At 36.7% G+C, this 24,309-nt stretch overlaps 1 protein-coding gene across 1 annotated transcript in view; it reads right to left on the bottom strand.

Moving 5' to 3' along the window:
• The window catches only part of LOC136857204 (serine-rich adhesin for platelets), a 329,451-nt gene that overhangs the window by 65,794 nt on the left and 239,348 nt on the right, over positions 1–24,309 (bottom strand). Inside the window, exon 24 of the mRNA XM_068224997.1 lies at positions 17,650–17,756. Within this exon, the coding sequence (XP_068081098.1) occupies positions 17,650–17,756 (107 nt within the window). The remainder of the gene's footprint in view (positions 1–17,649; positions 17,757–24,309) is intronic.

Raw genomic sequence — 24,309 nt, 5'->3', positions numbered from 1 at the left:
CAATTGGGCTTCAGTGAGAATCAATGGTAGAATGAGTTGTTGGTTCAGGGTACTTACAGGGGTTAGACAAGGCTGTAATCTTTCACCTTTGCTGTTCGTAGTTTACATGGATCATCTGCTGAGAGGTATAAAATGGCAGGGAGGGATTCAGTTAGGTGGAAATGTAGTAAGCAGTCTGGCCTATGCTGACGACTTGGTCTTAATGGCAGATTGTGCCGAAAGCCTGCAGTCTAATATCTTGGAACTTGAAAATAGGTGCAATGAGTATGGTATGAAAATTAGCCTCTCGAAGACTGAATTGATGTCAGTAGGTAAGAAATTCAACAGAATTGAATGTCAGATTGGTGATAAAAAGCTAGAACAGGTCGATAATTTCAAGTATTTAGGTTGTGTGTTCTCCCAGGATGGTAATATAGTAAGTGAGATTGAATCAAGGTGTAGTAAAGCTAATGCAGTGATCTCACAGTTGCGATCAACAGTATTCTGTAAGAAGGAAGCTGGGTGGACTCAGGATATCTTATTCATAAGTTAGAAGTAACAGACATGAAAGTAGCAAGAATGATTGCTGGTACAAACAGGTGGGAACAATGGCAGAAGGGTACTCGGAATGAGGAGATAAAGGCTAATTTAGGAATGAACTCGATGGATGAAGCTGTACGCATAAACCGGCTTTGGTGGTGGGGTCATGTGAGGTAAATGTAGGGGGATAGGTTACCTAGGAGAATAATGGACTCTGCGATGGAGGGTAAGAGAAGTAGAGGTAGACCAAGACGATGAAGGTTCGACTCGGTTTCTAACGATTTAAAGATAGGAGTTTTAGAACTAAATGAGGTCACAACACTAGTTGCAAATCGAGGATTGTGGCGACATTTAGTAAATTCACAGAGGCTTGCAGACTGAACGCTGAAAGGCATAACAGTCTATAATGATAATGTATGTATGTATGTATGTATGTATGTATTCTTAAAGGAGATTCCAAATACCAATTTTTAAGGATGTAAACTTTTAAGATATCCTCATTTAAAAATTTAACCCCCCTTTTCAACCCCCCATTTCATTGGATTTCCCAAAAACAAGAAATACGTGTTTCCTTATTTTTAAAGGAGATCCCAAATACCAATTTTCAGGTCTGTAATATCTTCAGTTTCCGAGATATAAGTATCCTCATTAAAGGCATTCAACCCCTTTTCACCCCCTCCTATTGGGATTTTCCGAAAACAAAAAAATACGTGTTTATTTTTAATGAAAATTCTAAATATCAATTTTTACATCTGTAAACTTTAAAAGTTTTGAGATATAGATACACTCATTTTAAAAATTCACCCCCCATTTCACCCACCCATTAATTGGATTTTCCAAAAGCAAAAAAATACGTGTTTCTTTATTTTTGAAAGATCATAAGTACCAATTTTCAGCTGTGTAATATATTCAGTTTCTGAGATATAAGTACTGGTATCCTGATTAAAGGCATTCAAGCCCTTTTTCACCCCTCCTATTGGGATTTTCTGAAAACAAAAAAAAAGTGTTTCCTTATATTTAAAGAATATTCTAAATACCAATTTTTACACATGTAAACTTTTAAAGTTTTGAGATATAGATACACTCATTTCAAAATTTCACCTCCCTTTTCACCCCCTTAGTGCTCTTAGCGAGCACCTACATCTTAATATGAATGTATCCCCAAAATTTCATTTCTTTATGACCAGTAGTTTTGGCTCGGCGATGATGAATCAGTCAGTCAGTCAGGACAAATTATTTTATATATATAGACTAGCAAGATACCCGTGCTTCGCTACGGTATTATACTGAAATTTATAATAAAATGCTTAACGTTTTATATATAATCCGCCAAAATTCGCGATCTGACTCGTTTTCTGAGAGATTACGGCAAAGTTCCTCCCATTTTTCAATCTTTCTTTCCAGCAATCGATTTCGTACTTCCCGGGCTAGGTCTAGGTATTCCAACCATTCAGTTGGGTCCTTAAATCTTTACCATTTTTTCCTGTAAGATCCGGTGTGGTGTTGTCTTGGGTGCCTTGGCGGTACTGAACCCGCGGCCGGACTGCATTCATAGTCATTACCCGGCCAGGACCCGTTTCCAGCGCGGTCCGCACATTTTGACGACGGTCCAGAACATTATTATTATTATTATTATTGTACCGGGTGGTACACCCCCACGCCGCTAATTCAAACTTTGCGCCAGTTGAAACTCCTCTACTGGAGGAAGTCTGAACTTTATCTACTGTGTTAATTTTCAAGTTTCTCAGAAGATGTCACTACTTGTAAATTTTGAAGTTTCTGAACTGGGTCGTTTTCGATGTATTTTTGTTTTACCTGTAGTAAGAAGTGTGGACATTCTCTTCCAGATGGCACTACTGAAGAACTACAATTGTGCACCCTAGTGCGAAGTGAAAGAACTATGTTTTTGGAGAAATTTTGTGTTCATAAGTTTGTTCTTTGTTAAATTTCTTTCAGTTATTGTTTAGGTTGGCAATATTAACCCTTTCTTTCTGCCAGTTTTGAAACTGGCCAATCATAATTTTCTGTAATTAAATTTCCACCAATAATGTGTTTCTTCTTCATCTTGTGTAGGGGTTTTCGTGGGTAACCAATAAAATTCTTGTGGGAGGTTGTTCTCATTCCTGAAACGCCTCGAACTTTCCACGAGGGTATATAAACTGCTGATTTTCGGGTCTCTGCGCCACTTCAGTAACATCTATCAGTGCGTAAAGTACGTAGCAGGGGGCGGGAAGCGCCTCTTTCTTCGGGCAGCAGTTCAGCCACCAGGTAATGGCCGTTTAATAACTTCTTTTCTTGTCAGCTCAGCAGTTTAACTCTCGGGGCAGGTCCGAAGCCTTTCCATCATGTAACTTTTCCCCTAAAATGTAAAGACACGCAGTATCAATTCTATCTTTTAAACTACATATTGGGATAGAGAGTGCTTAACCCTCTCGAGCTCCCACTCATATTGCATTTTGGTGAACTTATTTTCACAACCGTTTCTTCCTTAACGTAATGTAAATTGTTTCCTTCTAAAAGTCACCTCTTTAGTATGGGATTAGCCCTTGCAGTAACGGCCTAGTGCCAAGTAGGTTTTATATAAAGTGTATTAGGAGTGCAAGAACGCCTCCTCTCAAGTTGGTAGTTTAGAGGCCATGTAATTTACCTGTTTCTTTACTTAATAGGCCTCAGTAGGTTGGGTATTTTTACCCCTGTGTATATGTCCTTGGAGGACAGCTTGAACGTGGAGTTTGGTGTGGCCTTTGATAGGCTTGAACTTAAGGGCGGGTCGCTCTTTCTTGAAATTTGTTTCTGCGTGCCTCAAGGAGGCTTTACCGTGTAAAGAGGAGCAAGTGCTCCTAGGCATGATTGGGGTCTTCTGCCCCTTTGTTGAATTCTGTTTATCGTAAAGTTGGGCTCATTGCTCAAGAATTATGTGTCCAGCTCTCAGAGCCCAAATCTTGTAACACTGTAACTGTACACTTTCGAATTAGTGGCTTTGCTACTCTGTACCTGCCATTCTTGTTATTTCTTGATCTTGAAAAGAAAATATAACCTTGTTAAATTTTATCTTAACTTTAATTTCGTATTTTGAGACCTGTTCACCCCTGCACCTTCTTTCACCTCTGCTAATCCACCAAACCACGGTAACAATTATTATTATTATTATTATTATTATTATTATTATTATTATTATTATTATTATTATTATTGCTGTTCTGGGCCCCACAGCAAAATGCAAGACCGCTACTTGGCTGTAAATTACATCTGCTGCCATTGTCATTACAATGTGACCAGCACCATTGCCGCGCGTAGGCAAGTGCGCGGGATTTCTGGCGATATGAATGATATACTTCCGTGCATTATTGACCTTATTATAGATGTGGACAATTGCATGGTCAATATCATTCCTATCGTTTATTTCAAATGTGTTTAAATTTGCATTTACATGCTAGGAGAATCTACTGTAATCTATAAGTTTTCCAAAGGAAAAGATGGCTCTTGATGAACAGTACCTAAAATCAATTGGTCTCAACTACTTTTTCACCCCACCGACGTTAATTTGATTTACCCCCCCTCCCAAGAATAAAGAGGCGTTTCTTTATGTTTAAAGGAGATTCGACACCTGTTACCTTCAGTTTTGAGATATGAGTATCCCCATAAAAGTAATTATATTTTTTCACTTCCTTTCACCCCCCTCCCCCACCGAAGTGATTTTTCTGGCAAAAAATACTTGTTTCTTTAATAGTAAAGGAACTTCTAAATACCAATTATCACTACTCTACCATCTTCAGTTTTTGAGATTTGTGTCCTCATAAAAGGAATTCAACTCCTTTTCACTCCCACCTCCCAAGATGATTTCCCGCCAAAACACGTTTTTCTTTGTTTTTAAGGAAGATACAAATACCAAATTTCACGTCTGTAACATCTTTAGTTTTTATTAGATGTATCCACATATAATTAATTCAATTAATTTTTAGATTCTTTCACCTCCCCTCCCCCCCCCCCCCCTTCATTTGATTTTCCAAGAATACGTGTTACGTGTTTCTTTACTTTTAAAGCAGACTCCAAATACCAATGTTCACGTCTGCAAAATCTTTTGTTTTTGAGATAATAGTATCTTCATACAAATATTTCAATTATTTTTTCAATTACCCTCCCCCCTTTAAGTGGATTTTCGAAAACAAAAACTACGTATTTCTTTATTTCAAAGGAGATTTCAAATACCAAATTTCACGTCTGTAAAATCTTCAGTTTTTCAGATATCAGTATCCTAGTTAAAAGAATTCAACCCCTTTCTCTTTCACTCTTACCCCCACCCCCCAAGTGGTTTTTCCAAAAGCAAAAAATACATGTTTCTTTATTTGTAATAGAGATAAAAATATCATTTTTCACTTCTGTAACATATTACTTTTTGAGATATACTGTAGAAATGCTCATTTTAAAATTTCACCCCCTTTTTAGTTCCCCTTAAGTGGAGTTTCCAAAAACAAATCACCTATGTTTCTCTACCTTTACAGGAGATTCCAAATAGCAGTTTTTTACATCTGTAACATTTTACATTTCTGAGATACGCTGTGGTTATAATCTTTCTAAAAATTCACCCCAATTTGTCGTTAAAAAAATATGTTTCTTTGTTTTTAAGTGAGATCCCAAATACCAATTTTCAGATGTGTAATATCTTCAGTTTCTGAGATATATCTTCATTAGAGGCATTTAACCGCTTCTTCACCCTTCTTCACCCTTCCTATTGGGATTTTTCGAAAACAAATAATACTTGTTTGTTTATTTTTAAAGGAGATTCTAAAGACCAACTTTTACATCTGTGAACTTTTAAAGTTTTGAGATACAGATACATTCATTTTTAAAATATCACCCCCTTATCACTCCCCATTAATTGGATTTTCCAAAAACAAAAAATACTTGTTTCTTTATTTTTATAGGAGATCCCAAATACAAATTTTCAGATCTGTTATGTCTTCAGTTTCTGAGATATAAGTATCCTCATTAAGGACATTCAACCCGTTTTCCACCCTTTTTCACCCCTCCTGTTGGGATTTTCCGAAAAAAAAAAGTTTTTCTATTTTTAAAGTAGATTCAAAATATTAATTTTTTACATCTTTAAACATTTAAAGTTTTGAGATATAGATACACTCATTTTAAAAATTCACTCCCCTTTTCACCCCCCTTTAATTGGATTTTCAAAAAAACAAAAAAAAATACGTATACCTTTATCTTTAAAGGAGATCCCAAATACAAATTTTCAGGTCTGTAATGTCTTCAGTTTCTGAAGTATCCTCATTAAGGACATTCAACCCGTTTTCCTCCCTTTTTCACCCCTCCTGTTGGGATTTTCCGAAAACAAAAAAAATACGTGTTTCTTTATTTTTAGAAGAGAATCTAAATACCAATGTTTGGATCTGTAAACTTTTAAAGTTTTGAGATATAAATACACTCATTTCAAAAATTCACCCCCCTTTTCACCCCCTTAGCGACGGAATATCCAAAAATCCTCCCTTAGCGAGCCCCTACATTGTAATATAAATGTATCCTCAAATTTTCATTTCTTTATGTCCAGTAGTTTTGGCTTGGTGATGATGAATCAGTCAGTCAGGACCAGTTACTTTATATATATAGATTATTCATGTTGTTTATGTAGAGTAAAAAGTAAGGAAGCAAGTTGAAATACTTGTAGGCCAATGATAGTTTAAAAAGAGTTCACATTTGAACAATCTGTGCAAGATATTTAAGATAATAAGGAGAGGCTCATTAATTCCATAACCTGCCTACTATTGCAGTAGACTAAACAAAAAGATCTTCATGTATCTTTGGAAGAAAAAGTCAACAACCAGCTGGATTCAAGAGATCAAAAAAGTCTTGGAAAGAAACAACATCAGAGAGGAAGAAGTAAAGGAAAGAGAAATTTTTAGGAAGAAAGTTTTAAAGATGGAAGGATTCCAAGGGAGGCAAAGAAAACCACCACAAAGTGGTCTGAAGAAAGAACAAAGAAACATACTGAAACAAGGAAGAAATATTGAAAGAAAAGGAAGGAACAACAATGCAAGAAGAATTGAAATTGGAACGTGGTCCCTAGTATGCCCTAATCCAATGATAATAATAATAACTAGCAAATGTACCCGTGCTTCTCTACAGTAATCTACATTGTATACGGATATCTAAGTAAATTACTGTACATGCAGTGAAGAAGATTTTTAAAAATTGTATGTCTCTTAGCGTTATCCAGAAACAGCAGATGGAGGTTCTCATACAATGTCTCCTATGTAAAGTGCGAGTTGCGGAGTTGTGATGATAACAGCAGATTCACTTGCCTACTGCCATTCACAATTGAGTAGGTAAGTTTTCATTATAATGGGAGGCCTCTTTACCTACTGCGTGGTCACAATCAATTTTGGGGAGTTTTCTTTACAATGGTAGTCACCCTTTTCTACTTCCAGACAGATTACAGTTGAGGAGTTTTAATATAATAGCAGGCACCTTCCCTACTGTCAGTCAAAATTGAGTTGTGCTGTTATCATTATAATGACAGGCCCCTTTTCTTAATGACAGTCACACCAAGTTGGTTTCCTTTATAATAGCAAGGCCACTACGCTTAATGCCAGCCACATTTTAAACGGGTAAATTTGTTTATAATGGCAGGCACACTTGCCTACTCACAAACACAATTGTTTAGGGGAGTTTTGAACAAAACTGCATGCTCCCTTGACTTCTGCCAGTTAAATCAAGAAGGGAATATTAATTATAATGGTAGTCCCTCCTTACTAATGCTAGTTAGTTGGAGAAGGATCCCATTTCTTCTATCAGTCAAAGCCGATGTGGAGAGTAATGATTACAATAGCAGACACTCTCCTGCTGAGAGTCACGATTGATGTAAAATATTAATTATAATGCCAAACACACCCTTTCTACATCGCTACAAATTGACTTCAATGAATGTATATAGATCGACATACAAAGTATATGCATGTTTACAAAATTGCAAACCTTCATTAACAGATTAACTGCTGCTAAACGATACATCATATCAACAAACGGATTGTACCATAAGATGCCTCATTTAGCGGTCTAAACTTATGAGAACTGTATTTTGTTATTCATACATCCTTAGTTTGTTCTGGTCTTAAGATATTTTCTCCTGTATCATCTATTTATGTGTAAAATTGAGTTAGAAACATTGAATAGGGTGAAATTTGGGTAAGGTTTTCTCACAGTGCAAACTTTTTGGGTACTAATATGACAGCTACAAATATAGAATTTGGCTCACATATGAATACTGGGTGGGCCAATGTTCGTGTAGAATTGGATGATTCTAGCTTTCGTATAAGTGATTTGAACTACGAATTATACGTATACAAAGAGCACAATGTAAGTATAATCGAGAAATAGAGACAAATTTAACATATAAGGAATAGAGATATGATGAAACGTCATAGGACCAGCGGTGTAGATCACTCCAAATTGAACGGAGATTGTGCCATCCGTTTTGTGATAGGACTTACCGTTTAGTCACAAAATACCTTGAAACAAAGATTTGCACTGTCATTAAAATTGCCTCCATATTTCGATATTCTTTGGTGATAAAAAGTGAAAAATTGAAAGATCTTGGAAGTTTCCCGTCAGCTACCAGCTAAAATATATAATTTTGCCTAATTTCAATTTTCTAGCTTGCCCGGCAGATTGACCCGCAATCTTGATTTTGGGCGAGGGGGGTAAAATTGAGGACAATCAGGAAACTATAGCTAAAAGTATGCAGATGGTCATTATTACCCTTTAAACGGATAGATGTATGAAATTTTCACCAAAACAGTCTATGCACAGACACACGTTCATTACAATTTTATCTGCTCCACGTGCAACACCTTTTGGCCTATGTCCACTGGACTTAGCCTGCAAAACCGACCATTCATATCTCCGTTATTAATCCTCCTGTCGAAAAAATGCCTATGAGAAAAAAGTTTTAGGAATGGATTTCCATCAAGTTTGGTCAATTTCCAGTCAGGTTGGTCTTGTATACAGGGTGAAGCGTAATTCGCGCACTCGGGCGTTGCAGCGCGACTCCTCACATGCCAGCAATAAAAAAATGTCTCTTACAAAATTTCGTCTTGCGAGTATATCCGGCAGAAAAACTACGTTGAAGAGTAGCAATCTGGCAACACTGTAACCACATGTAGGGTAATTACCTCTGTCAGCAGAAGTTAGTCGTACTGTACAGTTGGTGCAGTGGATAGAGTTTTGGGTTAGCATGCAGGAGGTCGAGTGGTCGATCCTGGGTTGAGGTGTATGTTTTTTATTCGTAAATGTAGTCCAGGTGGTATGGTATCTGGCATCTTAATCGTCAACAGTGATTGCAGTGGGTCCTCTAGAAACCATTTGCACTTACATACTACGATCCTAGAAATGGATGAACAATCGTTTTCATTGGTCAGCTTTGAAAGGCGCCCTTTCCACGTCGTGGGCGTGAATTTATTCGCACCACTTCATCTACTAGATGTGAAATCTGTTTGTTTCAGCTGTCTATTTCTTATTAGTCTAACCAGGTATTTGTTGTTTCAGCGTTACAAAATGTTGTAAATGTAGGATACATGTGACCTCAGAAACGGTGTCTTACTGTATTACTGTAGGTAATGTCAGATGGAAATTAGCAAATAAAAAATGCGCCTCAACCCAGGATCGAACCATAGACCTCCTGCATGCCAACCAAAAACTCTACCCACTACACCAACTGTACAGCACGACCTCGACGTGCTGACAGCAGTAGTTACCCTACATATGGTTACAGTGTTGCCAGATTGCTATTCTTCAACGTCCGTTTTCTACCGGATATACTCGCAAGACGAAAATTTGTAAGAGACATTTTTTTATTGCTGGCATGTGATGAGTCGCGCTGCGACGCCCGAGTGTGCGAATTACGCTTCACCCTGTATATTGTGGGAGAGTAAAATCACCATTTCGGTTCCCTATAAACCCCCAATCCATTCTGGGAATTTGAAATGGTATGGACCTTAAAACCTACCTTTGGACAGGTGGATGCTAAATATAAAGTTTGGTTGAAATATCTTCAGTAGTTTTCATGTTATAAGAAATACGCTTTACACGAACCCGCTCTTAAGTTAAGTCCGGTGGGACTTGTACAAAAAACATCCAGTAATGATATCTCCCTTATTAATCCTCATATTGAAATGATGCATATGAGAAAAAAGGTTTAGAAATTGATTTCCAGTAAGGCAGGTAGATTTTCATTAAGTGTGGTTGTGTATATTTTGTGGGAGTGCAAAATCATGGTTTCGGTTTCGTATGAACCTCCAGTCAGTTCAGAGATTTAGAAACAGTATTGGCCCTAAAACTTACCCAAGGACAGGTGGATTCTAAATATGAAGTTTGGTGGAAATATATCCAGTAGTTTTCAAGTTATAGACAAACAGACAGACAAACAAATAAACAAACGGACAAACAGACACCAAAGCTAAAAAGTATGCAGATGGTCACTATTTCACCTGAAACTAATCCTCTGGTACACTGGGACATTTGACTTGTCTGGGGCACAAATTTAAGAATACTGTTTCATCATCGTATCAATATGTTTGTTACAAATTTGGACACAACTGTCTGATGATGTACAGTATGTTATCGTATAAAGTGTGTGGGTACCGGTATGTGCGTAATTGTACCAGTTCAGATCTAAGATTGTGAAAGGTATTCTAGAACTTCAAATATAATGTAACAAAGCTTTTGCCTGGACAAATTTCTGATTTTTTACAAGTACTGCTTCTCAAGCCAATGGCATAATCACGTTGAAACACTGGGTCTCATGAGATAACCAAAGTTAAGCAACATTGGGCTTGGTCACCACTTGGATGGGTAGCTCACATCCTGTTGGCTGGAGGAGGAACAGAAAGGGACTGGCCACCTTACTGCAAGTAAACTCTAGCTCAGGATACTTGATCAGTGCCTCTGGTTTAGCCCGTGGCAATGACTAGCCTACCAATGTTCAGGTTTGGGTAAGGCACTTGTTTGTTTTTTGTTAGCTACTTCTCAATGCAGATTCTAGAAAATAATAATTTTAAATTGTTGAATAATATGGTATACAGTAGTATATTTTTAATTAGCACAAAGGCTAGAAACTCAGAGAAAGGAAACATTATTCCAGTATGACATCTAGTCCTTTGGGTATTAGGGAATGATCTGGAAAATGCACCTTTAATGATGATGATGATGATGATGATGATGATGATGATGATGATGATGATGAAACTTGTTGTTTAAAGGGGTCTAGCATCTAGGTCATTGGCCCTTAATAGTACAAGATGAAACAAAATGTAATAATCATTAAAATTTAAAATTTACTCACTGACTACAATTTAAAAGATGATGATGAAGAAAATAATTATATTATGAATTTAATCAGTGGGTCTAATTTATAATGCCTTATTTTCATATAAAATGATTTTAAAATAGATTAAAATGTATTAAAATTGCCTTTGAAATGAAATCATTTCATTCAAATTAATAGTTTCAAAAACACATTAAAATATACAAAGACAGGCTAAAAAAGAGTTAAAAGAATAAAAAAGCAGTTAACAATATCATAAAAACTAAAAACAACAAGAAAATTGACTTTTAAACATGATAAAACAGGCCACTATTTCTCATAAAACAGTTGACAAGGTCTAATTGACTACTTGTTAATCATGTAGAATGAGTGAGACGGTACTCAAAAGTTTTAGACTACGGCACAAATTGGCCAGACCCACATACTCCGTAAGGATGTATACTATGGTAAGATGACTACCGCAAGTACAAACTGGGGGGGGGACTTTTCCCTTCAGAAAACAGGACTGTGTTCCAATACCATGGCCGATTCAAAGGCGACATAATACCACTGCATCTCTCTGAGAAACCCAAAGGGAAGTCTTCCATACCTTTGTAGTTCCTTCAATTGTCCTCAGTTTATCTGAAAGACAGTTGGCCTGCCAGTCCATCTCCCAAAGGGACATCACCAAATGTCTCCGCTGAGAACAAATATCACTGGCTGGAACCTTGTAAGGCAACAGGAGGCAATATGATTGCCTCCTTGGCATCTCTATCAGCTAATTCGTTTCCTGCTACACCCATATGGTGTGGGAGCCACAGAAACGTGATTCTGGTGCTAGAACTCAAACACATGGCCAGCAGGTCCTGGTGTGGAAATCATGAATCGATAGATTGTAACAAGCTCACGGAGTCTGTATACAGAAGAAAGTGCTGACATTCATTGAACAGTGTGTACTGCAGAGCTTCAAGGATAGCATAATGCTGTGCTGTGTACACACTACAGGTTTTCAGTAGAGGAAAAAGAAACCTCTTATTATTAACAAGGAATGCACAGCCTACTTTCGCTTCTAGCCTGGAACCATCCCTGTAAACCTGGATACCAGTTAACAACGGACAGGAAGAGTGTCTGATAAATGGAGGGATTTGTGTTAACTTTTGGGCCAGTGTGCAGATCCAGGATGCTTCTCTATTGTTTGCTTGCTTGACAGAAAAAGTGTTCTGTTCTGTGAATGCCTGATTACACCTTTATTTCATTCAAACATCACTTCTTTCTGCCCCTGAACTTGACTTTCATAGATAAGTTCCAGCAGGCAACGTAAACTACCCGCTTGTGATATCACCAATGTATGCTGTTTCCATCATTAATGCAGCAGTTTTCATTAATTTTTTTCTCTGTGTGACATTTCACATTCTATAGCTTCTGGGTTCATGAGATACAAAGCATCCTACATTTTCAAGGTTGCAGTCAATCCTATCCCTTTGGAGATCATGTCATCTCATTATATAAAACATATTGGAGAACTAAACAAAATCAAGCTTCTCTGCACCACCATCAGAGATATAAAAAGTACTGGGAAATAATTACGTTTAATCACATTTTTCCTTCCTTTGATTTTATATCAGCATTGCTCTAAATGTTAATTGCAAACATAATTTTCTTTTGGATTTAATTTTAAAATTCATCACTTTATTTCACTTGTTAAAATTAGACCATATTTTATTCTTCAAATTAATTTTCTTTAGAATTATATGTAGGTACTAGGTTTGTTCCTGGTCTCGAAATCCAAGAATAACGGCCGAGAGGATTTGTTGTGCTGACCATACTACACCTCGTAATCTGCAGGCCTTCAGGCTGAGCAGCGGTTGCTTGATAGGCCAAGACCCTTCAAGGGCTGTAGAGCCATGTGGTTTGGGGGGGTTTTACTAGGTTTGTTATTAACCTGCGGTTACTTGCATGGTGAGTGCTGTGCTCACCACTGTAGTATATTGCTTATTGTTGGAATGTTACAACACCTCTACTTTTGAAACTCCATATACTTTTCAAACAGATTTTTAGGAAAGGGATGTGTCAGTTATTTCCATTATCTTTGAAAACCAAGACCCTCAATCCATTATTAGGTGCGACAGTGCTACTCACATTTCGTGCATTGAAATAAGTCAAGCTTTGTCTTATGTTTGTGTTTAAAATGAAATTTTTACATTGTGACTGTCGTTAGTGAATTTATGCAAGGTATAATGCCATCCACTGATCTGATACTTTTGTGGTTTGGTGAAACGATGGAGGAAGTGGACTTGAACACTGAAGGTGATGGTAATGAAACAGATGAGGTATACAAAAGTGATCATAAATCTGAAACAGATTGTCTGCAAGTTCTGAGGAAGAAGAGGTACTTTCACTGATTGAAGGCTGTATTCCATTCATTTTAGGGAAGGATGGAATTACCAAGTGTGGCCTCCATGCTCCAGCTAAAAATGATCGAACCCGGAAACAAAATGTATATATTTTACAGGAAAGAAGCTGAAAGCAACGGAACTAATGACAGTGTAAAATGTTTGTTTTGTATTATGCTGGATTATATGTTCGCATTATTTAGTTCATACTAAACATACTCCTATCTCAAATTTGGTTAAATTTAAGTATTTGCATTCCTAAATAAATAACTACTATATTTGTTTAAATTTAAGCATTCGTATTCCCAAATAAATTGTTTGTCTATTCCTTAGTCCCGTTTGTTGATACGGGGTCGGGGATGAGGTGAGATGAATTTATATCACGTGTTTTAAGGCTGATTGCCCTTCCTGATACCAACCTCAGTTCGAGAGCTAATGAACATGAAATAAATGATGGTGAATGAAATTGGGTAAGGAGGTGGAAGGAATCATCTGGGACCTATGAATAGGAACTGTCCTGGCATTTGCCTGGAAGTGTAAACGGGAAACCATAGCAAACCATTCTCAGGACAGCCTATGGTGGGTTTTAAGCCCACATGTCTCCGAAATGCAGAACTTGGCTCCATAGCCGTAGCACATTAACATGCATGGTCACTCCACTCGTTCATGTTCCTAAATAAATAATTATCTCAAATTGACGTGTGTTTTGTTTTCTTACAATCTCTTTTATGTTGCACCCACACAGGTAGGTCTTATGGCAAGAATGGGATAGGAGCGGGATAGGGGTAGGAAGGAAGTGACCGTGGCCTTAATTGAGGTATAGCCCCAGTATTTGCCTGGTGTAAAAATGGAAAACCATGGAAAACCATCTTCTGAGCTTTAAAAGTAACTATTCTCATTTTAGAACTCGTATTGAAGATCAATTATGATGTAAAAATGCAATGGTGTATTACAATCCACCTATTCAATACATAATTAGCTTAGTTAGGATTACATCCTTACTAAATTGTTATACATGGTACATGTTTTGCTCTTTTTCTGAGCATCATCAGCCGCTATAGTTACTCTAGGTTGATTAGGATCTTGACCTTGAACTTTGAAATAATTTATGCTACTTTACAAATATATGCTATTTTACCAAATTCTTTGAGAATCTTAATTAATTACAATGTTCATGTATGATTCTTAGCTATGGATCTAAAAATCTTTACTGTTACGTACATGCATAGCATAGCATATACCATACCACATCGTTCCATCTATACAATGGGTCGGCAAATGAAGCCCCTCCACCAAATTCTGTCTTTGTACTTTTCTCCTTCTTCAATGTTGTCCCAATCCCCTCCTCATTGCTGAATGTCGTTTTTCACCCTGTCTGTATATCACATTCTTGGCTGCCTTCTTTGTCTTGAATATTTTAACTGCAGATCATACATTTTTCTGGGTATGTGATCAGGATCCATCCTTCGCATGTGACCATGCCATTTGAGTCTACGCAGAGTTATGCTATCCTGCATTCTGCCAACTTGAGCCATATCCCTGATGTTCTCATTATGAATTTTATCTCGTCTTGTTTTGCCAACCATCGCTTGGACGAATCTCATTTCAGTTGCCTGAATCCTTGTTTCTTCCTTTTTCCTCATGGTCCAGGTCTCACTCCCATATGTCAAAATTGGCATGTAATAAGTCAGATAAATTACTTGCTTGCATTTCAATGGTACTTTTGGGTTCCATATTAGGTCTCGGACAACTCTATAGAATATTCCTCCAGCTTGAAACCTGCTGGTAAGTTCCTCTTCAATGGAGTCTGTTGCTGATATCATGCTTCCTAGATATTTTAATTTGTTGGACATCTTGAGTTGATTACTCTCTATTTCAATGTAACCTTCAGGTTGACCAATTCTCTGCATAACCAACACTTCACTTTTTTTACAGTTACATACATATTCAGTTTACCATCTATTATAGTCTTAAAAAGTTTGTTCTTTAAGCTAAAAAAATTAATTGTCTAAAATCTTGAAGATAAAATTGTTTCTTAAATATAGAAAATGAATGAGACTCTGTTAATGGTGTCTGGTTGGCCATTTTTGTTCTGTACTTAACATCTCTTCAACACGTACTAAATGTACGTAACACGACCTAATAGGTTGAAAGTCGGTTTCGATTACAATGCGGTCGCGAAAATTGAATATTAAAAAAAAAATATTGTTTTAACTTGAGATTTGGCTAAAATATTTTGTGTGTGTTCATTAGAACATTCAGGCTTCTTTAAATCTTCATGCTTCTTCATCTTATGAATTAAAGTTAATTGGGTTTAGCATGTCTATCATAAATGATATTATAGTTTCTCCCTATCGTTGACTTAATGCTGGAATGACTTGTTATATGTCAGAAGTTATTTTATTCCCAAAGCGTTGTGTGCTTGTATGAGGCATTAGTCAAAAGGGACGTTCTAACATAGAGTTGAAATTTGATATGAACACTCCAAATTTAGACCTGAGCTTGTTGATATATCTGTAACAAGAAAAAGTTATGTGTAATTAACTTCATGTATGAGCTCATAAAATCTTATTAAGCATTTTCCTCCAACTAAGCGACCTTATTTCAGTATGAAGCAGCAAGTCTCCATAAACAATGTTCTTCTAAGAAGGAAATGAATTTCCTATGAGTTAAAGACTTGTTTCCTCCTCTTACTACATTTGTGATGTTTGTCGCAGTAACCATAGTGTCACACAATTTGATAGATTTTGCATACAGAACCTCTTGATGAACAGTGCAATGGAAAGCTGGTACATTGTCTTGTTTTTGTTTTGAAAAGACCAATTAAACCAGTACTAGATCCTTAGCACCATCCATAAAAACAGCAGTCAGATGATCAAATCTGTCATACTCTGTCAACTGCACCAAATATGTCTTCTCCTTTACTTGTCCCATGTAATGAGCACACTTTTAACAATTCTTCTATGATGGTAAAGTCGTCCTGAATCAATTTTTTTAAAACCAACAGTTGACTTGTTTCTGTCATGTCACCACTCCCATCTAAAGCTAGTGAAAAATGTGGACAGTCCTCACTCACCGATTTCAGGTTAGTAGACACATGAGTACTGATGTCTTCTATTCTCCTTGTCACAATGTTTTGAAAGAGGGACAGACTAGAATTCTCTTACCGCTTTATCTTCCTTGAAGGCCTCGGGCATTCTTATAGAACATCATTTAACGATCTCACCATCCGTGAATGGCTTCTTGGCCTTAGCGAGCTCATAACTGACCATAAAAAACCAAACCCCATGGTGCAACAGCCTCCAAGGGCCATAGCCTACCAAGCAACCACTGCTCAGCCTGAAGGTCTACATATTATGAGGTGTTGTGTGGTCAGCACGACGAATTCTCTCGGCCATCATTCTTGGCTTTCTAGACTGGGACCATCATCTCATCATCAGATAACTCCTCAATTATAATCATGTAGGCTGAGTGGACCTCGAACCAGCCCTCAGATCCAGGTAAAAATCTCTGACCTGGCCAGGAACTGAACCTGGGGCCTCCCGGTAAGAGGAAGTCACATTACCCCTACACCATGGGGCCAGCCATAACTGACCATATAGGAAGCCAAAACAGCTGATTCCTGTAGTTTTGTCACATCACTAAACACCTTTTTTTTTTTAAAAAAAAGCATATTTTTCAGATGCTCAATGACTATTTTATGAGATTCATGGGAGTATTTTTCAATTTTCTGTCAGTGATGTAGTGTCTTTTGAGGTTATATTCTTTCAACACTGCTATTTCTTGAAGTGCACTAAACATTGGAGTTTGTTGTCTTTTGAAAGTGTAAAGAGATAACCCAACTCCCAATCTGGCTTGAACGTGCAGTTTTCACTATCCACTTTTCTGTTTTGAAAATATTGTGAATTTTTACACTACAGACCTACTTCTCTAAACCCTAACTCTGTTGCTACCTTGCAGAAAATCATGCAACTATGAGGATACTCTATTCATATCGCTACTAGCAGGAAAACGTGCATCTATTACAATACATTAGCTGTTAGTATAGAAGCAATGGTATTGGGTGGACCATTTGAAAAAAGATCGATGATATAATTGTTATTTATTAAATATTAAAAACCAGGAATACTACTGGGGCCATTCAGAATGGCTTGGCGGGCCGGATGCGGTCTGTGGGCTGCCAGTTAGTTGCCGCTGTTCTAGAGTGTACTAATGGACAGAAGCCCATACAGTCCTATCATTTTGAATTAAGAATGTTTTAAAAACAATTCAGTTTCATCACTGATTCATAGAGATATTTTATAGTTACAAAAGGAGATAAAGTTCTTATATATCCTTGAGTTCAAATTTCAATCATTTCAATATTTAGCACATGCAACTGGAAAATTAAAAAAATAAATAAAAGGAAATAATACTTCTATGGCTTACCATGAGGTACTAGTGATCTCATCCTTACTGCCATTGCTTGTTTACACCATACTGATAGCATCAGTTTTAACAATTCCTCTAGGTTTCGATGAAGGGACAAATGTGCACTGCTGTTTGAATCTGCTGTGAAATCAAAACTTTGTTGAAGTTGGATGCTCATATATCTCATTTAGTTAAACCTTTAGACTATCTACTTTAAAGGAAGAGCTATAGACTATTAACTACAGTTATAGAAAGCAGAGATAAATGAAAGACTAGTAAGAAATTAAAGAATGCTTGGGTTTTACATATCAGTTTTCTACTAAATTATAGTTTCAGTTGTAATTAATTTGGCTGGGCCTGCTGTCATCTTCACAATTAAATTTACAGATATATAATATTTGAACTTAATGTTTTTTTGAACAAATATTGTAAACTGGTCAACTATATATATATATTTTACAATTTTTAATGTGACTTTAACTAGAGCAAATAATTTTCATTTTATAATGTTGTTGGGAAAATCATGAGTGACATGTTTAAGGAAAAGATGAGGATGGTTGCCCATTTGTACTTCCTCTTAAAACAATAATTACCACCAATCACCACCTTTAAGGAAAGGTTGTGGGATTTGGAATCCTACTATTTGAAAACCTGTACCGGTACTTTACTTGTAGTTATTGTAATTCATTTTCACTAACTACTAAATTACATTGTGTGTCATTGCCATAGAACTGATTGGATGCATGATGCATAGAGTGGATGGTTTCAAGTACCCTTTCCAAGAAATACGGAAATTATTTCCCAGAATAAAATTTAGCACACTACACTATATTACATAAATATTTCAGTAGCTATGCAAGAAAGAACTAATCTGTTAATGAAAATACTACACTAATATATATGAGCAAAATAGTGGGAGATGAGAACAAGTTGCTTTCAATTTTCTACCGAGCTGTGTATGTGCTCCTACGCAAGCTTAAGTGATATAAAATATGTATAATCTACATACCAGTAACCATTTTTAATGATTTTATATGGAACTAGGTAACACAAATCACAAAATGTCAAGACAGAAAGTTGAGTTGCATGTGGCTGCATAGGAAACACAATCCTATGCTCACAGCAATATTCGTTGATCGTAAAGCCCGAGAGCAGGGCTCATTCGTACTGACATATGTCTGCTACAGGCTCATGTAGCATGGAGAGACTTCCCCGACATTCACATTGCATCATCTCCCCTCCTTCTCTGCGTCATGACTCCATGGCCTTGCATGCTATTCTAGGGCTAACTCTGAGCATTCTATTTTTAATGAAGCTTTACTGTGTCTCTCAGTCTTGCCAAGAATTTCTTAATGACGTCTCACTGTTCACTGTTCACTCACATGGAGAATTCCTTAGTTTTTGTTTCTTTTATTCAAGGAGGAGTTCTTGTTTTGCTATTTTATTACCGACGCCTTTATACATCTGAAGTTCTTATTCATTCTTCAACATAACAATGGGGAATTTTACCAGCATTAAATATTTGTACTGCTAAATAATACCCAACACAACTCCCTTGGTGCTATAGCTCTGATGGACCGTGGCCTACCAAGTAATCACTGCTCAGCCCAAAGCCTGCAGTTTACAAGGTGATGTGTGGTCAGTGCAACAAATCACTCAGCTGTTATTCTTGGCTTTCTAGACTAGGGCTGCTATTTCACTGTCAGATAGCTGCCCAATTGTTCTCAAGTAGGCTGAGTAGACCTCGAACCAGCCCTTATTAAAGCTAGATGTGTATGAACATTTTTGGGTTAGTAACTAAACTGCTGAGGAGATTGTTATCTAGTTTCATTTCCACTTAAAATGATAATCACCACCACCATCTCCTAACTTAACAGTTTTGAGTATTTTTCCATTCTATTGTAATAATAATAATAAGGTCACAGTTACAGCATTCTGTAGGGATATGGAACTCTCATTAATGTAGGATCGCAGGGGATTGCAAAGAAGAGCAATTAGTTTGTTGTGGGTGGGTAGCTTTATTATTATTATTATTATTATTATTATTATTATTACTTACATTTTATGGCCTTCATTGGACCCTCTAGCCAACTTTATACAAAGAATTTTTCAGTTTCCTGTCAGCCCAGTACTTCTTCATTCTCTCTGATTTTATCCTTCTTTCTTCATCGGAAATCACCCTTCCTATTGTCTGTTTGTTGATTCTGATTTGCAGTCTGGTTTGTTTGTCTATGAGTTTCTTGATTTTGTTGGTTTTGTTTCTTAGGTCTTCCACTGTAATTTGTAGTTCATCCATATCTTCCTTGATTTCTGTAATCCACTTAATGTTGCACTTACTATTCCATAATTTTTCTATTATTCTCCTGGTGATCCTATTCTCTGGTGATGGAATTATTATATATAACTAATTTCAACTTGTAAATTTGAGAATTTCCACCTTTCCACCATTTTAAAATCTTACAATTTTACTTAGATTAAAATAAAATTGATCTTAAAATTAGTCAATACATGTTTTGTTTTTCATAGAAAACATCTTCTGCCATGATGTTTTCTATGAAAAATATCTTCAACCATGATTAAATGCCAGTTGTATCAGGATTCAGTGCCCCAAGTTTATGGAGAGAAACTGAACACTTAAACAAACTACATTTTTCAGTTGACCTGAAGATGTAATCCATCATTATGAATATATATTAGAAAAATATAAATGTTTATCATTCAATAACTGATACATAATACATTCTAATATATGGGTATTCAGGGCTGACATAGTATCTGAGCACTTTAATAGACAATGATGTATTAGATTATCAGCTATAGGACATAGAGGAATTAGGTAATTGCCCTTGGACACAGAGAGTCTCTCAGATTGGTGTTTGGAATGTATGAATGGTTAATTAGGTTTATACGGTTGACTGGGAGATGTCTTTGTAGAAGCAGTGTTAAAGGGAATCAGTACTAATCAAGATTAAAGAAAATAAATTACGAAAGAATAACAGAGAAGGAATCTGATCCTACTCAAGAAAAAACTTAAATATACAAATGAGACATTGAATTACTACTTCCTGTATTCAATTATAAACAAGTCTTTGGGACTATAATAAAATGAAAGTTCAAGGATAAAGTAAATTGTTTGTATCTGGAATGTGAGCACGAGGAACAAGGAAGTACTGTACTGCTCCCTCTCTGAGTAAGAGGCACACTGCCAACACAATAAAAGAACTGCAGTATATCTGGCTGAGATACTCTAATCTAGTATGATGTGGTTTGTACTTATCAGATTATCATTTTCTTCTGTCAAAAATTACATTTCTGATAGGTTAGGTAAAGTTCCTGAAGATCATTTGCAACTGACATTGAGAAGATAATCTTTAATAAATGGCTCTACCGAGCAAGCTGGCCATGGGGTTTGGATCATATTTTTTGTTAGGAGATGGTGGGTTTGAACTCCACTGTCGGTAGCCCGAAGATGGTTTTCTGCAACTTAATTAAGGCCACAGTCTTTTCTTTCACAATCCTAGCCCCTTCCAATTCCAATGTTGCCATAAATCCCATGCCAATTAACGTTATTTCAATCCCTACACCCCCTTCCCTGTATATCATAGACCTTCCTACATATTCAAAAACAAAAGTTATTTAGTTAAAACAATTGGATAGATATTTATTGCAATAATTAATTCCAATGAGCCAAAGGCTCATACAGAGGAATTGTACAATGAATAATATATTCAATGGCAGATCTACAAACTCTGATACATACAATGATGAAGTCAGGTGACTTAAACAGTAAAAGTAAAGACATCAATAAAGAAAGTGTAAAAAATAAATGTGTTTATCCCTTACCATTCTATTGTCTTTCAATTATACTAAGATACTTAAAATATTTAGTACTAAAAAGTGAGTAACAATGCAGGTGGGGGTGGTTGTTTTAAACATTACCTATTTAGATACATTGACTTATGATGTATCTATTCCATAAATTTTCCTTTGCCTTTTGTTTGGAACTTTTTAAAGTAGGGGAAATTTTTACATTAGGGGGGAGTTTGTTGTATGCTTGAATTGCTGAAAATTTACAACTATTCTTCCCATATTTTGAAGAGTGGATGTGGTACAAGGCCAAATCATCTGCATGTCTAGTTTGTTACCTGTGGTTGTCCAAATTAGTTATTAAAGTGGTGTTGTGAAATATTATGTTTCTTTTTATTTTGTACATTAGTATGACGGAATTAATCTCTGTAATTATGCTGAGAGGTAGAATGCCTAACTTCATTAAGGAGTTGGAATCATCTGTCCCCATTCATGCAGAATCGAGAAGAGATCCAGTTCATCTATTATCGGCACACTTTTTCTGGATAGATTTACACCATAGTGCTGAATCGGTTGACCTCGGCAATCTTCGAGATTCATACTGGCAACCTTTGAAACACAAACTATGAATCGCTTATGCATCGCTGTTCGACATCTGAACACACTTTACGTACTAGTACTGTTGTTTACACAGCAAAGCCACACTGTAGAATTCATGCTAGGAACGAGATTTGCATAGAGAAATGTTATATAATGTGTGTGTGACACAGTTGTTGGCTTAAGATAATAATGGTTTAGAAATTTCATATCGATCAATCATATTCTCGATTCAATTCAGATTTCATTTTCATTCTGTTGGCAGCACTACCATAACCGGGAGAGCTTCCTCCTTACTCTTCAACCCCGTACACAAAACAATCCAGAAAAAGTGTGTCGATAATATTTGAAACAGTCAGAGATGAGTGCTTCACGGACATTGAAACTCATTTGCAGGGTGCACAGACAATTGCCTACAATATGAGAAATAATACTGAGCAGCTCAACAGAGATCTGGATACATTTATAGAAGAGGACATTCACCATTATGCTACCTCAGGCAAAACACCTGAGAGGCAAGAAATCACATACCCAAGAAATTTCAAGCCCACTTCTCCACATGAATGGATCATAGGTTAAGTTCCAGGAGTTCAATCTCAAGATAAGCGAATCCAAAACAGTAGTGATAGCAAAATACAGAGAGGGACGACCAGCAAACATCATGCTAGGAAACCATTCACTAGAAAGTGCGGAAAGCTTTACATACCTTGGCAGTGTGATATCTCAAGATACATTAGCCACAAAGGAGGTGGCAAATAGAGTGCAGAAGAGCTCTCACTCTTACTGGCAAGTATGAACACTCCTTTGGGATACGATGTGGTTAGGAAGGAAGCTGGGATTGAGACATCATTGTTAGATCGAGTCTGCATGCCCAGATTGAGGTGGTTTGGGCCATGTAATGAGGATGGAGCAACAAGGACAGCATATGTTAACTTCGAGAGACATGTGGCAGGAAAATGGATGGTGGGAAGACCAAGAACCCACTAGATAGACATCATAAAGATGGGCATCGCAGATCGGGAAAGGACACTGGAGGATGTCATTAACAACAGAACATATTTCAATAAGACAGAACGGAAGAGGCTCGTCAACAGTACCCAGGAAACTGGAAGTGCAAACTGATAATGATTTAACACATATTGTATGTATATCAGAGGACATTCCGACTCGTTGGCTGAACGGTCAGCGTACTGGCCTTCGGTTCAGAGGGTCCCGGGTTCGATTCCTGGTCGGGTCGGGGATTTTAACCTTAATTGGTTAATTCCAATGACACGGGGGCTGGGTGTATGTGTTGTCTTCATCATCATTTCATCCTCATCACGACGCGCAGGTCACCTATGGGTGTCAAATAGAAAGACCTGCACTTGGCGAGCCGAACCCGTCCTGGGATATCCCGGCACTAAAAGCCATACGACATTTCATTTCAGAGGACATTATTTTGTCTGCATTACTGGAGCACATTTCAAATTAGGCATTTTTACAAAATGTTCTTAGAAGCGTGTCACAGGAAATAGCATTTGAAAGCAATTACTTTATTTGACTGAGAATGCAACATACTCCATATACTCCCACTGGCGAAGTTCTCCGTTTAATTACATTTGCTTAGTATCTATTGGTGGATGTTCAGCCCTTTGAAATAAGAAAGATAAATTCTTAGTAACATAAATACAGAGAAACTTACATTAGTTGTTATTATGGAAAATACAGTTATAAAGAAATAAATTAACAAAATCTACTTCAATTAAATACATTCCTTAACAAAATACTACAAAAACCATTAGTGAAGATGTGACACAGAATACAATGCTAGTTATTACCTAGAAAGAATCTAGTTTACATGGTGTTAGAGTGATGTGATGCATACATGCCAGTCTAGTCAGGATCTAAGAAATTACATATCCTGAAACAAAATAAAGCACTTTATATCATGATCATGTAACATTCCATACACATACCATATGATTATACCTGAAAATAATTAGGAAATACAACATTTATTTGAATTCCAGCATAATCAGAATAGAAGAATAAATATAATTAAAAAAATACTTATTTTATTTATTCTGTCAGAAGTACAAAATATGAAACATGAAAACAAAAAAAGGAAGCACGAAATGGACAGAAGTACACAAATATGTGTTCATCAAGTGATTTCAAACATTTCCCATCTAAAACTAGCCACTTTGAGAGCACTTGAATTACCTTGAGTCAAATCACTCATTGTACATCTGGATGGGCACAACGGACAACATAAGAAATGTTGTGTTGTTTGAA

Source organism: Anabrus simplex, chromosome 1 (assembly GCF_040414725.1).
Source record: "Anabrus simplex isolate iqAnaSimp1 chromosome 1, ASM4041472v1, whole genome shotgun sequence".
NCBI lineage: Eukaryota > Metazoa > Arthropoda > Insecta > Orthoptera > Tettigoniidae > Anabrus > Anabrus simplex.
This window is presented reverse-complemented; position numbering and strand designations above follow the sequence as displayed.